At 44.9% G+C, this 15,822-nt stretch overlaps 1 protein-coding gene across 1 annotated transcript; it reads right to left on the bottom strand.

Moving 5' to 3' along the window:
• Positions 1–1,117: 1,117 nt before the first annotated feature.
• On the bottom strand, positions 1,118–15,822 carry GPBAR1 (G protein-coupled bile acid receptor 1). Its single transcript, XM_072122415.1, has 2 exons — positions 15,706–15,822; positions 1,118–5,267 (listed from the first exon to the last, which is right to left on the bottom strand). The coding sequence occupies exon 2, from the start codon at positions 5,158–5,160 to the stop codon at positions 4,141–4,143; it is 1,020 nt and encodes a 339-aa protein (XP_071978516.1). The 5' UTR covers positions 5,161–5,267; positions 15,706–15,822; the 3' UTR covers positions 1,118–4,140.

Raw genomic sequence — 15,822 nt, 5'->3', positions numbered from 1 at the left:
TATAGTAGTTATATTCCTGTACATAGGGGGCAGTATTATAGTAGTTATATTCCTGTACATAGGGGGCAGTATTATAGTAGTTATATTCCTGTACATAGGGGGCAGTATTGTAGTAGTTATATTCTTGTACATAGGGGGCAGTATTATAGTAGTTATATTCCTGTACATAGGGGGCAGTATTATAGTAGTTATATTCCTGTACATGTGGGGCAGTATTGTAGTAGTTATATTCTTGTATATAGGGGGCAGTATTATAGTAGTTATATTCCTGTACATAGGGGGCAGTATTATAGTAGTTATATTCCTGTACATAGGGGGCAGTATTATAGTAGTTATATTCCTGTACATAGGGGGCAGTATTGTAGTAGTTATATTCTTGTACATAGGGGGCAGTATTATAGTAGTTATATTCCTGTACATAGGGGCAGTATTATAGTAGTTATATTCCTGTACATAGGGGGCAGTATTATAGTAGTTATATTCTTGTACATAAGGGGCAGTATTATAGTAGTTATATTCCTGTACATAGGGGGCAGTATTGTAGTAGTTATATTCTTGTACATAGGGGGCAGTATTATAGTAGTTATATTCCTGTACATAGGGGGCAGTATTATAGTAGTTATATTCCTGTACATAGGGGGCAGTATTATAGTAGTTATATTCTTGTACATAGGGGGCAGTATTATAGTAGTTATATTCCTGTACATAAGGGGCAGTATTATAGTAGTTATATTCTTGTACATAGGGGGCAGTATTATAGTAGTTATATTCCTGTACATAGGGGGCAGTATTATAGTAGTTATATTCCTGTACATAGGGGGCAGTATTATAGTAGTTATATTCCTGTACATAGGGGGCAGTATTATAGTAGTTATATTCTTGTACATAGGGGGCAGTATTATAGTAGTTATATTCCTGTACATAAGGGGCAGTATTATAGTAGTTATATTCCTGTACATAGGGGGCAGTATTATTATAGTAATGCATTACTCAGTCGTGGTTGTCAATGAGCACAGGAGAAGGTTTTGCCTTAATACATCAATCTAAAATATATTTCCATAAATTTTCTGAAATTTCAGAAATTCAAAGTTTTGAGAAAACCTATAATTCATGATTTATTAGGAATGACGTTGTGTCTTACATTCACGTTCTTAGAACAAATATAATCTCACAAACAACAAAACTCAACACAGTAACATAACTGAAGTCTTGGCACAGGAATATAACTATGACAGGACATGACTTGTCATTCTATGACATCAGAGAGTGACACGAGACGTTGCTGGACATAGGAAGATGCCGCTCCGCCCCTCCAGAAAGCTGTGTTTATCCTTGGTGGAGTGCATCATTGTTTGCAGACCTTGTAGATGCTTCTCTATGACAGAACACAGCTGCAGAAACAGCGGAAGTTGCATCCAGACATTATGGGATAATCTACTGCAATGATCAAGGAAGGAAAAGTTCTCACAATGCTCAGACAATGGAGCACAAAGGGTCAATCACAAGGAGCTGCTAGATGCAATAATCTGACCCCTAGAGATATTGTATAACCCTAAGGTGAAGGGTCTGGGGTCACAAATGACCCCTAATCAGATGACCATGACCAGCATGTAACCCCTCCCTGGAGGACTACATTGTAACAGAGATTGCTCTTAGTGGGCTATGCTTGGCATGGAGGTCCTGTGTACCACCAACCCCTTTTAACTCTTTACTGGTGGCCTCACACTGCTGTGCTCTTATCTCTCTGCATTGAACAGCTGTGGAGCCTCTACTCTCCAGCAGGTTTCTGGTTTTATACTACAGGTCACAGAGGGGCTGTGAAGCAGATTATTGCAAAGAGCTAAGAGAACAGCAGTGTGAGGAAATGCCCCATTGAAGTTGAAGAAGTTAAAATATAAATCCGTACATCGCAGTCCTGCTGCTTCTTATAACATACACAAAGGTCTGATTACACATCTCTCCAGGGACAATACCTAACACTGGCTGCAGAGAGCACAGAGCACAGCAGTGTGAGGTCTGATTACACATCTCTCCAGGGACAATACCTAACACTGGCTGCAGAGAGCACAGAGCACAGCAGTGTGAGGTCTGATTACACATCTCTCCAGGGACAATACATAACACTGGCTGCAGAGAGCACAGAGCACAGCAGTGTGAGGTCTGATTACACATCTCTCCAGGGACAATACATAACACTGGCTGCAGAGAGCACAGAGCACAGCAGTGTGAGGTCTGATTACACATCTCTCCAGGGACAATACCTAACACTGGCTGCAGAGAGCACAGAGCACAGCAGTGTGAGGTCTGATTACACATCTCTCCAGGGACAATACATAGCACTGGCTGCAGAGAGCACAGCAGTGTGAGGTCTGATTACACATCTCTCCGGGGACAATACATAACACTGGCTGCAGAGAGCACAGAGCACTGCAGTGTGGGGTCTAATTACACATCTCTCCAGGGACAATACATAACACTGGCTGCACAGAGCACAGCAGTGTGAGGTCTGATTACACATCTCTCCAGGGACAATACATAACACTGGCTGCAGAGAGCGCAGAGCACAGCAGTGTGAGGTCTGATTACACATCTCTCCAGGGACAATACATAACACTGGCTGCAGAGAGCACAGAGCACAGCAGTGTGAGGTCTGATTACACATCTCTCCAGGGACAATACATAACACTGGCTGCAGAGAGCACAGAGCACAGCAGTGTGAGGTCTGATTACACATCTCTCCAGGGACAGTACATAACACTGGCTGCAGAGAGCACAGAGCACAGCAGTGTGAGGTATGATTACACATCTCTCTAGGGGTAATACATAACACTGGCTGCAGAGAGTACAGAGCACAGCAGTGTGAGGTCTGATAACACATCTCTCCAGGGACAGTACATAGCACTGGCTGCAGAGAGCTCAGAGCACAGCAGTGTGAGATATGATTACACATCTCTCCAGGGACAATACATAACACTGGCTGCAGAGAGCTCAAAGCACAGCAGTGTGAGGGCTGATTACACATCTCTCCAGGTACAATACATAACACTGGCTGCAGAGAGCACAGAGCACAGCAGTGTGAGGTCTGATTACACATCTCTCCAGGGACAGTACATAACACTGGCTGCAGAGAGCACAGAGCACAGCAGTGTGAGGTCTGATTACACATCTCTCCAGGGACAATACATAACACTGGCTACAGAGAGCACAGAGCACAGCAGTGTGAGGTCTGATTACACATCTCTCCAGGGACAATACATAACACTGGCTGCACAGAGCACAGCAGTGTGAGGTCTGATTACACATCTCTCCAGGGACAATATATAACACTGGCTGCAGAGGGCACAGAGCACAGCAGTGTGAGGTCTGATTACACCTCTCTCCAGGGACAATACATAACACTGGCTACAGAGAGCACAGAGCACAGCAGTGTGAGGTCTGATTACACATCTCTCCAGGGACAGTACATAACACTGGCTGCAGAGAGCACAGAGCACAGCAGTGTGAGGTCTGATTACACATCTCTCCGGGGACAATACATAACACTGACTGCAGAGTGCACAGAGCACAGCAGTGTGAGGTCTGATTACACATCTCTCCAGGGACAATACATAACACTGGCTGCAGAGAGCACAGAGCACAGCAGTGTGTACTGATTACACATCTCTCCAGGGACAATACCTAACGCTTTATGCAGAGAGCACAGAGCACAGCAGTGTGAGGTCTGATTACACATCTCTCCAGGGACAATGCCTAACACTTTATGCAGAGAGCACAGGGTACAGCAGTGTGAGCTCCAGACTCTGAGTTAGTCACATCTACAGAAGTGAGATGATCCATTTATTATTCTGCTGAGACCCCGTCTGTCTATACATAGAGAACCCATTAGTTAATCCCTTTAACTGCTCCATGTCGGGCATACAGGGTAAGGTGCCAGTGCCAATGCCTCCAGAAACCAGCAAAGGTTGAGAGGATAACAAAATATGGAATAATCCTACAATTCTCCACTGTCCTGTTAATAAGTTAATGTTGGCATATTTAGGGTTAACATCAACCACCGGTGCCACCTCCAGCACCACAAACTTAAATGGAGCATTGCCAGAATCTAGACCCGGCTGCCATATCTTGGTTGGCTTCATATCATCACTTTACAGCAGTCAGTTCATCTTCCAGGGTCTCCTCTTTGCTCTCCATATTAATGTGCTGACTGGTTGTGGTTCCTCTGGGTTTGCGGCAGGACTGGCAATACTTTTTGCACAGGTTACTCCACAGTTCGATGTACTGCCGGTGGCTTAATCCCAAAATAACCGGGATAACGGCGGCACTACCGCTCCCCACACACGTCAGCGTCAGGACAATCCATAAACTGATTTCGTAATTCTCCATGACCAGCACTGAGACCTGAAGAAGAGCAATGTAAGGGACCCAGCAGATGAGGAAGGTCAAAGAGAAAACAGCGATACATTTGGCGTATCTCAGGTCCATTTGGCGCTCCGCCTCTGTCACCACCTCTCGCTGCACGGATCGGTGGAGCTTCTTGATTTCTTTCAATTGCTTCCTGGCCACGGTTAGCAGTTTTATGGTGATGAAGCTCATGGCCAAGATGGACGGGATGACCACCCCATAGGTCTCCAGGTATATGTAGGAATTGGGGAACACCTGCTTATAGGAACAAGTGAGGTTACTTCTCCAATTATTCCATCCCAACAACGGAAGACAGGAAAACACCAGCGGCAAAGTCCACACCAAGAACAAGGAGAACGGGACACAGCGATGAACCCAACTATCCCGGTAGTGCAATGGATAGATGATGCACACATACTTCTCATAGTGCACCATCAACAGGTTGGCCAAGAAAGAGAGGAAAAAGAAGTTGGGAGATATAAAGGCAAAAAAACACCCATAGTATCCAAGGTCCTTGTTAAATTTCATTCGAGGTATACAGGGCAGGAGAACCCCGGTGAAAAAGTCAGCAAACAATAGACTGAGGAAGAAGAAGTTGGGCGTGTTGTGTAACCTCTTATTGAAGAGGATTCCAATGATGATGAAGAGGTTGGAGAGGATGATGAAGGCTGAGAGAGGGCTGGACAGAAGGATGATCAACTTTTCTTCCTTTTCTTGGGTTTCAAGATCTGAAAAATTCTGAGGATTTTCCAACTCCATCCCTTTTATAGTCAGTTACAACGACATGTCCTTAACTGATGGTTTGGGAACATTGTCCTGGGTCGTGAATGAGGTGACAACAATGGAGATGGACCCCGATGCACATGCTGAAGGGAAGAAGATACAGGAGAAGGAGTCAATCAATATGCAATGGTGGAATCTCATAGAAGACTATTTTTGGATACATTGGGGCACCTTTACTAAGGGCCGAGCACCAGTTTTCTGTCGGACTTTGCACTTTCTTTTTAGTGCAAACTGCTTGCACGTGTGTTTGAAAAGTGTCCGGGCCACATTTGTGTTGCACAAGACCCTTTTGTGTCCCGGCTGCACTGTTCTTCACACGATACAAATTTTGTCACTGAAATGGGCGTTCCGGTGCTCAGTCCGACCGTGCGCCACATTTATCATGCAGTGTCCAAAAGAAGTGTGTCGCCTGAGCCATGTTAAAGGAGCAACAAAAAAACGTGGTGCACTCTGTCAGAGCAGTGCAGGGGGCGCCAGATTCAAGTACTGAATCTGGCGCCCCCTGCACACTACACAGGCAACTGCACATAGTACACACTGCACATAGTACACACTGCACTGTTCTTAGTAAATGTGCCCCATTGTATCCATTTATAACAATTATATCTTATTACATTATTATGCATAATATGTTTCAGCCAGGCAGTACATTATCTAAGATGCTTCTGTGAAGAAGAACAGGCACTCCCACCAACACATCCCATCAATGGTACCACCTTCTCTTCATGAGCCCTGGTGGCCTGTGTCATACTATAAGCCTCTCCTCCTAAACCAAGTGGTCTGGTAACTTAGAAGCCACCTCATTCAGGGAAGCTCTGCCCCGTGCGTGCTCCTTGTGCCATCCCTTTTATGATAGAGCAATGTTCTCCTGAATTTCTCTATCCTCAGTAATGCAGGGATGGGATAGAGAGAACTGTGCAGCTGTGCAGTTTTCTGTGCAGGATGGAGGAATCGGAATGATCAGTGTTTACCTTTCTGCTGCATGAGGGGCATTTCCTAAAGCGTGGGCAGGTTTGGTACACAATTAGGTAGCATTGCCCTCCAGGGACCATAAAAGGGAGTTTCTAGCGTGTGGCCATTGATGAACTATAGGGGTCAGTAGACGTTGTGCGGCTGTTATCCTGCCTGGCACCACCCATAAAAGTCATCTCATGTGCTGATTCCACTGCTGGAAGGGAGATCTAATCAGCTGATGTGTGGACCCCCAAAGATTGAATAATTATGATCTCTCCAATGAATGGGATCAATGAGCTGGAGAAAGACTTTGTAGCTGATAGTTTCAAGTGCTCAGGATACGGGTTTTTGGGTTTAAATGCTGCCACGCAGAATCAGAACCAAGTCCAAGTAAGGACATCGTCCGAAACGCGTAGGATGATTCTTTCAATGGGGGAGATTTATCATAAGTCTCGTAGAGCAGAACTGATAAATCTCCCCCGTTATGTGTAGATCCTCATGTACCATATCATTATATTGGACATCTAAATAAAGTTTCACAATTTTATTTGGAGGTACCGCAGGGGGTTTTTTCCAAGTCCTCGGTTACAACAATTTGCTTTATCCGCAGTCATATCCAGTACATTAGAATCAGCCCCCTGCCCTAGACCACCAGAGATATTAGGATTAACCTCTCTGTGACCTAGACCACTTGCTATACCTACATTAACCCCTCCATTATCCTATAGCAACATGGATACTGATAAACCCCTTCACTACCCTGCACCACTGGAGATGTCACGGCCCAAAATCACAGGACACCAAGGATTCTGACCGGCTTCAGTGCTGTGTGACCGAAGAGAACAGTGACACTACCTAAGACTATGTTCACACGGACGTATGGGGGACGTATATACAGCCAATATACGTCCCCCATAGATCGCAATGAACTCACGGCGCCCAACGGGAGCGGTACGGTGCAGCACACGTGCAGCCCCTTACTGCTCCGTACCTTGTACAAAGATAGGACATGTCCTATTGTTTGACGGAGTACAGCGCCGTGCGCCATATATCCCTATGGAGTGGGGCGGGGGTGAGCAGTACTCTGCCCCTCCTCCTCTCCCCCAGCACTGCCCTGTGCCCGCTCTGTTACGGTGTGATGGGCAACAGCAGTGTGAATGTAACCTAACTGCCCTCCATCACCAGGGAGGCTGATACATATGGAGGGCATCGGAGGGGGCCCATTGGGAGCCCGGGGCCACCCATTACACCTGTTGCAGATGTCTCTATAAACCGTGCACCGGTTCCAGGTGTTACATTGTATAATGTGGCTGCGAGCCGGCGGCGAGGAAATCTATTTCCCTCCATTGAGTTTACGAGTTTTCCCCTGGTCACAAATGACTTTCCTAGAAAACTATAGCAACCGCTCGCTTTATGGTCAGGGATGGGTCCAGAGCCATAAAAAGATCACCAAATTCTCTCCTCTTTATGGGGGCGTTGGAGTCCAAATGCATAAACATCCGTGCAGAGAATGGAGATTTTATAGCCGCTGCCAGATATAGTGTTATAGTCAGCAAACAGGTGAGGAAATGGAAAGCCAGGAGCGCGGTCACCGGGTGTATCACGGGGGCAGAACATGGCGGATGTGGCGCCAAATATAGACCTGACCAGACATCATTACACTCATAGGGATTGTTACCGGAGCGCCGTCCCCATATAACACAGTCTATAAGCTCACAGTGTCATGAGATACAAGGGATCTCAGTCCTGCAAATTGATCCAAAGCGTGCCTGACTGATGAGCTGCGTATCTAAGCCTATAATGTGTGATACACAGCTCAGCAAAAAGTATCTAAATGATACGGTCTACATATCTACAGTGTTTAACCTCTTCCTGTGGGATAATGTGAGCTGCAGAGTTGTATCTAAGATTATGATGTAATGTTTATGAGCCAATCTGTGTATCTAATCCCATCCTGTGTGATACTGACTGCTGAGCTGTGTATCTAATCCCATCCTGTGTGATACTGACTGCTGAGCTGTGTATCTAATCCTATCCTGTGTGATACTGTCTGCTGAGCTGTGTATCTAATCCTATCCTGTGTGATACTGTCTGCTGAGCTGTGTATCTAATCCCATCCTGTGTGATACTGACTGCTGAGCTGTGTATCTAATCCCATCCTGTGTGATACTGACTGCTGAGCTGTGTATCTAATCCTCTCCTGTGTGATACTGTCTGCTGAGCTGTGTATCTAATCCCATCCTGTGTGATACTGCCTGCTGAGCTATGTATCTAATCCTATCCTGTGTGATACTGTCTGCTGAGCTGTGTATCTAATCCCATCCTGTGTGATACTGACTGCTGAGCTGTGTATCTAATCCCATCCTGTGTGATACTGACTGCTGAGCTGTGTATCTAATCCTATCCTGTGTGATACTGTCTGCTGAGCTGTGTATCTAATCCTATCCTGTGTGATACTGTCTGCTGAGCTGTGTATCTAATCCCATCCTGTGTGATACTGACTGCTGAGCTGTGTATCTAATCCCATCCTGTGTGATACTGACTGCTGAGCTGTGTATCTAATCCTCTCCTGTGTGATACTGTCTGCTGAGCTGTGTATCTAATCCCATCCTGTGTGATACTGCCTGCTGAGCTATGTATCTAATCCTATCCTGTGTGATACTGTCTGCTGAGCTGTGTATCTAATCCCATCCTGTGTGATACTGACTGCTGAGCTGTGTATCTAATCCTCTCCTGTGTGATACTGACTGCTGAGCTGTGTATCTAATCCTCTCCTGTGTGATACTGACTGCTGAGCTGTGTATCTAATCCCATCCTGTGTGATACTGGCTGCTGAGCTGTGTATCTAATCCTATCATGTGTGATACTCTGTGATGAAATGTATCTAATCCTATCCTGTGTGATACTGTCTGCTGAGTTGTGTATCTAATCCTATCCTGTGTGATACTGTCTCCTGAGCTGCGTATCTAATCCTATCCTGTGTGATACTGGCTGCTGAGCTGTGTATCTAATCCCATCCTGTGTGATACTGGCTGCTGAGCTGTGTATCTAATCCCATCCTGTGTGATACTGTCTGCTGAGCTGTGTATCTAATCCTATCCTGTGTGATACTGCCTGCTGAGCTGTGTATCTCATCCTATCCTGTGTGATACTGCTGAGCTGTGGATCTAATCCCATCCTGTGTGATACTGTCTGCTGAGCTGTGTATCTAATCCTATCCTGTGTGATACTGACTGCTGAGCTGTGTATCTAATCCTATCCTGTGTGATATTGTCTGCTGAGCTGTGGATCTAATCCTATCCTGTGTGATACTGACTGCTGAGCTGTGTATCTAATCCTATCCTGTGTGATACTGTCTGCTGAGCTGTGGATCTAATCCTATCCTGTGTGATACTGACTGCTGAGCTGTGTATCTAATACTATCATGTGTGATACAGTCTGCTGAGCTGTGTATCTAATCCTCTCCTGTGTGATACTGTCTGCTGAGCTGTGTATCTAATCCTCTCCTGTGTGATACTGGCTGCTGAGCTGTGTATCTAATCCCATCCTGTGTGATACTGGCTGCTGAGCTGTGTATCTAATCCTCTCCTGTGTGATACTGTCTGCTGAGCCGTGTATCTAATCCGATCCTGTGTGATACTGCCTGCTGAGCTGTGTATCTAATCCTATCCTGTGTGATACTGTCCGCTGAGCTGTGTATCTAATCCTATCCTGTGCGATACTGTCTGCTGAGCTGTGTATCTAATCCCATCCTGTGTGATACTGTCTGCTGAGCTGTGTATCTAATCCTATCCTGTGTGATATTGTCTGCTGAGCTGTGTATCTAATACTATCATGTGTGATACAGTCTGCTGAGCTGTGTATCTAATCCCATCCTGTGTGATACTGTCTGCTGAGCTGTGTATCTAATCCTATCCTGTGTGATACTGTCTGCTGAGCTGTGTATCTAATCCTATCCTGTGTGATACTGACCGCTGAGCTGTGTATCTAATCCTATCCTGTGTGATACTGTCTGCTGAGCTGTGTATCTAATCCCATCCTGTGTGATACTGGCTGCTGAGCTGTGTATCTAATCCTATCCTGTTTGATACTGTCTGCTGAGCTGTGTGTCTAATCCCATCCTGTGTGATACTGTCTGCTGAGCTGTGTATCTAATCCTATCCTGTGTGATACTGTCTGCTGAGCTGTGTATCTAATCCTCTCCTGTGTGATACTGTCTGCTGAGCTGTGTATCTAATCCCATCCTGTGTGATACTGCCTGCTGAGCTGTGTATCTAATCCTATCCTGTGTGATACTGACTGCTGAGCTGTGTATCTAATCCTATCCTGTGTGATACTGTCTGCTGAGCTGTGGATCTAATCCTATCCTGTGTGATACTGACTGCTGAGCTGTGTATCTAATACTATCATGTGTGATACAGTCTGCTGAGCTGTGTATCTAATCCTCTCCTGTGTGATACTGTCTGCTGAGCTGTGTATCTAATCCTCTCCTGTGTGATACTGGCTGCTGAGCTGTGTATCTAATCCCATCCTGTGTGATACTGGCTGCTGAGCTGTGTATCTAATCCTCTCCTGTGTGATACTGTCTGCTGAGCCGTGTATCTAATCCGATCCTGTGTGATACTGCCTGCTGAGCTGTGTATCTAATCCTATCCTGTGTGATACTGTCCGCTGAGCTGTGTATCTAATCCTATCCTGTGCGATACTGTCTGCTGAGCTGTGTATCTAATCCCATCCTGTGTGATACTGTCTGCTGAGCTGTGTATCTAATCCCATCCTGTGTGATACTGTCTGCTGAGCTGTGTATCTAATCCTATCCTGTGTGATACTGTCTGCTGAGCTGTGTATCTAATCCTATCCTGTGTGATACTGACCGCTGAGCTGTGTATCTAATCCTATCCTGTGTGATACTGTCTGCTGAGCTGTGTATCTAATCCCATCCTGTGTGATACTGGCTGCTGAGCTGTGTATCTAATCCTATCCTGTTTGATACTGTCTGCTGAGCTGTGTGTCTAATCCCATCCTGTGTGATACTGTCTGCTGAGCTGTGTATCTAATCCTATCCTGTGTGATACTGTCTGCTGAGCTGTGTATCTAATCCTCTCCTGTGTGATACTGTCTGCTGAGCTGTGTATCTAATCCCATCCTGTGTGATACTGCCTGCTGAGCTGTGTATCTAATCCTATCATGTGTGATACTCTGTGATGAAATGTATCTAATCCTATCCTGTGTGATACTGACTGCTGAGCTGTGTATCTAATCCTATCATGTGTAATACTGCCTGCTGAGCTGTGTATCTAATCCTATCATGTGTGATACTCTGTGATGAAATGTATCTAATCCTATCCTGTGTGATACTGTCTCCTGAGCTGCGTATCTAATTCTATCCTGTGTGATACTGTCTGCCGAGTGGTGTATCCAATCCTATCATAAGTCATACACTGAGCAGCAGAAAGTATCTAAATGAAATGTTGTATCTAATCTAATCATGTGTGATACAGTCCTGCTGAGCCATGTATCTGAACCTGGCCTACCAGTTATGTGTGATACTGTCGGCTGGGTTGTGTATCTAAGCCTACCATGTGTGATACTCTCTGCTAATCCTGCGTGATGCTGTGTGCTGAGTTGTATAATTAAATTGATCACATGTGACATTGTTTCCAGTGTTAATGTATCTAAGTTTATGATGTGTGATACAGTTTGTCAAGCTGTTGTTTCATAGTCTATCCTGTATCTAAGCCCAGGATGGTCCAGCACTGGGCTCCGCATCCATTATTGTGCGGTGTAATGAGGTGTGACATGTGGGGGTTAATGTTTAACCTCTGAATATGGCAGCGCTCGGGATTCAGGGGTCGCGGATGTTTGGGGAGATGTAGTAATATCTGGCGACATGTAGAAGTGGCGAATATTCCTCGGAGGGTAAATACAGTTTCTAGGCGTCCGGGAGAATGCGGCTTCCCATCCGAACCGCTCTGCAAACAGACTTATTACAAGGCAAACACGGACGTGGCCACCGGGTGGGAAACCCAGCAAATTATTAACTTCCTGCCCAAAATGCGCAAAAAACGGACAATCAAATCTGTCAGCAAATGCAACATTATGGTCAATGCGTTCTAGAAACCGCCGCAGCACAAAGCAACATGAAGGTCGTCGCATAATATAGAGATGGCAGCTTCTCAGAGCTACAGGGGATGCAGGTTACGCTGTGGTTTTGTCACAGTGTGCTAGGACCATGATCCCCATCCTGTGTGTCTCCAGCTGCTAATGGACTACAACTCCCATTATGTCCTGACTATGGAACAGCACAAACATCTCCCTTCTGATACATTGTAACAAACTATAAGGACAGGCTGGAGGTTTAAGATGCTGATGTGAGGTGCCTTGACTGGATGCAATTGTAACAAACCTTCAGCTGTGAAACGTAATTTAAAACTATGGGGTTTTTTTTAGCCTCCGGAGGTTGGAGGAATGGTATACTTCACTGACAACAAGCAGAGATCTTAAAATGGCAACGATGTGAGACACAGGATGTAGATCTGTGCTCACATTTCTATGTCCTGTGTTTTATAAGGTGCAAAAGTATAGAGATCAGACTGAGTCACTTCGGATGTATTGTAGCAAACCCTCAGCAGTGACAAGCTCTAGATCCAGATCAGTTTTGACAATCTCTATGTAAGCAATGGGGGGGGGGGGGGGGGGGGCACGGATCCTTTGTTCTCTGGAGTCGTCATACTATAGCAGCGCCAGTATCTTTCTAATTTGTCTGTTTTATGGTTTTTCGCTACTATTTAGCTGCTTTTATGGTTGTTATTAGTTTTGAGCGCATAAAGTCTCTAATTTGCTCTAAAAAGAAAAGTTGCAAAACAAAGAAAACATCTTGAAAAGAAACATTTAGTAAGGCCCCTTCCACACTAGCATTTTTCACGCGCGAGTTCTGCACGTGCTTTTGACGCGCAGAACTTGCATTGCACTCTGTCCTATTGTTTCCAATGGGCCTTTCCTCATTTGCGTTGTTTTTCACGCGCGTGCTTGCGTTTGTTTTGACGCGTGTCAAAATCGCAGCATGCTCTACTTTTGCGTTTCACGCGCACCATTCAAGTCTATGGAGACGCATCAAAAATGCATTGCACTCGCAAGCAATGCAAGTGCAACGCGAGTGCAATGCGTTTTAAATGGATGGGTTGCTAGGTGACATGAATAATTCCCCTGCTCGAGATCGAGCATTTCATTAAAAAAACACAGTGAAGAATAGAATAAAAACACTGAACACAGGATCATTTAAGTGAAAAACACAGTAAAGAACACAGTGAAGAATAGATTACAGATGTGTGAAGAACACATTGCAGGGGTTTCCATACATCTGCAATGTGTTCTTCACACATATATATTGTTCTTCACATGCTATTTTGTTCGCACCGTTCCGCGCGTATCTCCCGACAAGTAAGCAGATGTGCCGAACATCTGTAATCTATTCTGCACTGTGTTCTGCACTGTGTTTTTCACTTAAATGATCCTGTGGTCACTGTTTTTATTCTATTCTTAACTGTTCTTCACATCTGATAACTTGTCGGGAGATAATATACGCGCAGAACAGTGAAGAATAGATCGCAGATGTTTCCATACACCTGATAACTTATCAGAAGACATTCTTTTTCAATTAAATAAAACATTTTATTCCTGAACCATGGTCCCTTTGAAAAAGTCCCATTGACTTAAAAAACGTGCGTGAAAAACGCACCGAAAACGCAAAAAAAACGCGAACAACACGCGCGTGAAAAACGCAAAAACGCTAATGACTCCAAGGAAAAATGGAACAAAAACGCAGCCAAAAACGTCAGTTTTTCACGCATTGCACCCTGACGTGAAATGCAACGCTAGTGGGGAAGGGGCCTAACACTACAACACGCACACCCAACCCTTAACTGCTTAAGACCCCGGCATAGTCGCTAACATGCACCTAAAAAGTTCTAAAAAATGGAAAATAAAAAACATGCAAAAAGAGAGAAAAAAAAAGTTAAAATAAAGATATGTGTCACCCAATCTCTCCTTTCATTGACAGCAAGCAGAGGTTTCGAATAATGAAGAGGAATTTAAACATAAAATATACAAATACAAAAGTTGCGGTAATTTTCATCATAAGATGATTTCTCTTAAAGGGATCTCCTATTCACATCCAGGGGCGTAACTTGAGGGGGTGCAGAGGGTGGGGTGGCACCAGGGCCCAAGAGGGTCAGGGGGCCCATAAGGTGTCACTTTCCCATATGAGGAGACTAGTACTATAAACCAGACATTATAGTCGGGGGCCCGGCACAGACATTGCACTGGGGGCCCTCAGATTCAGGTTACGCCCCTGTCCACATCCCTCTGTTATTCTTCCTACAAATAAGGAATGAATTGACAACTGCTTGTTATACATTTGGGGGTGTCTGTGCATCTGACACTATGTAGACGAGTTACACCCAGATGAATAACAGAGGAACCATGTAACAAGCTTCAATCATTCCTCTGTTATTCCTCCTGGAAACGTGACCACTTAGTGTTACCATCCCTTGAAAAGTGGTAACACCTACTTGTCAATATATTCTTTAATAACTTCTGCAGCTTTTTAAAACTCTTCCATTTCCAACATTTATAAGATCTCTGCTTGCTGTCAGTGAATAGTCACATTCTTCTATAACGACTTATAATACTGAAGGGTTGTTACAGTTGTTTCCTGCGTAGACCATTCGATTCAGCAGCTGTGGCTCGCTCCTCTTCTCTTAGTTTGTTACAATGTATCAGTGCAGGTAACCTGTATCGGTCAGGAATGTCTAGGCTGGATACAACTGTAACATTCGTTACCTGGGGGCAGATATGCAGAGGTCTCAGATTTGGGGTGTAATAACGAATATTCCTGTTCAGTGACAACAAGCAGAGTTTGTATCAATGATGAGGATGTGAAAAATGAATTACACTGGAGGGTCACACAGAGGCTTGTATGGACCACCGTGGCCCCTCGTACCGATACTTAGTGTACAGGTCATGAATATTCATCCAGCTCCAGAAATACACGGCTGTTTTATGCTACTACATTATGGAGCGGAAAGAGAAGTTTCTTTAGTTGCACATTGTAACAAACCTTCAGCTGTGTAAAAGGCGATAAATGCAGATAAGATGTTTCCATTCACTGACTGCTTGCAGAGAGTTTATTCTATAAAGTTTTCTATCTGCATTTTTTTCATAATATAAATATTTGGTGAACATTTGGGAAGTTGGAAACTTTCGGCTATTAGTTATTAGCTCCATGTGGAAGCGACGACGTCCGCTGGTGCGGCACAAGATCTAGTAATAACCATCAGATCTTGTCTGCATAAAGATGTAGCAGATATTAACACGGGACACGGGAGCATTGAAGGGAATGGGATGTTAGGGGTTAAATGTCCGGTTAACCCTTCCAGTCACATCACACGTGTAAGGTCTTACATAGGACTGCACATCACATCCAGAAGTGCAGAGCACAATGACACACTCAGCTCTGCTGCATCAGTAACTGGGTGATAGGAGTATCCCAAACAATAATCCACTCACCATCCACAGGCGGAGCCCCTGAGGCGTCCCTGAAGCCGATGTGTAATGGGGTCCAGTCCTGACGGTTCTAAACTCCGGTCCCTCTGTCCTGGGAGTGATCTGAGAGCCGGATCCAGG

The sequence above is a fragment of the Engystomops pustulosus genome, chromosome 8 (genome assembly GCF_040894005.1).
Source record: "Engystomops pustulosus chromosome 8, aEngPut4.maternal, whole genome shotgun sequence".
NCBI lineage: Eukaryota > Metazoa > Chordata > Amphibia > Anura > Leptodactylidae > Engystomops > Engystomops pustulosus.
The sequence above is the reverse complement of the archived record's forward strand: the minus strand, read 5'-3'. Positions and strand labels throughout refer to the sequence as shown.

Coding starts and splice junctions, on each gene's coding strand:
- GPBAR1 (XM_072122415.1), bottom strand. CDS start 5,160: ATGGAGTTGGAAAATCCTCAGAATTTTTCAGATCTTGAAACCCAAGAA.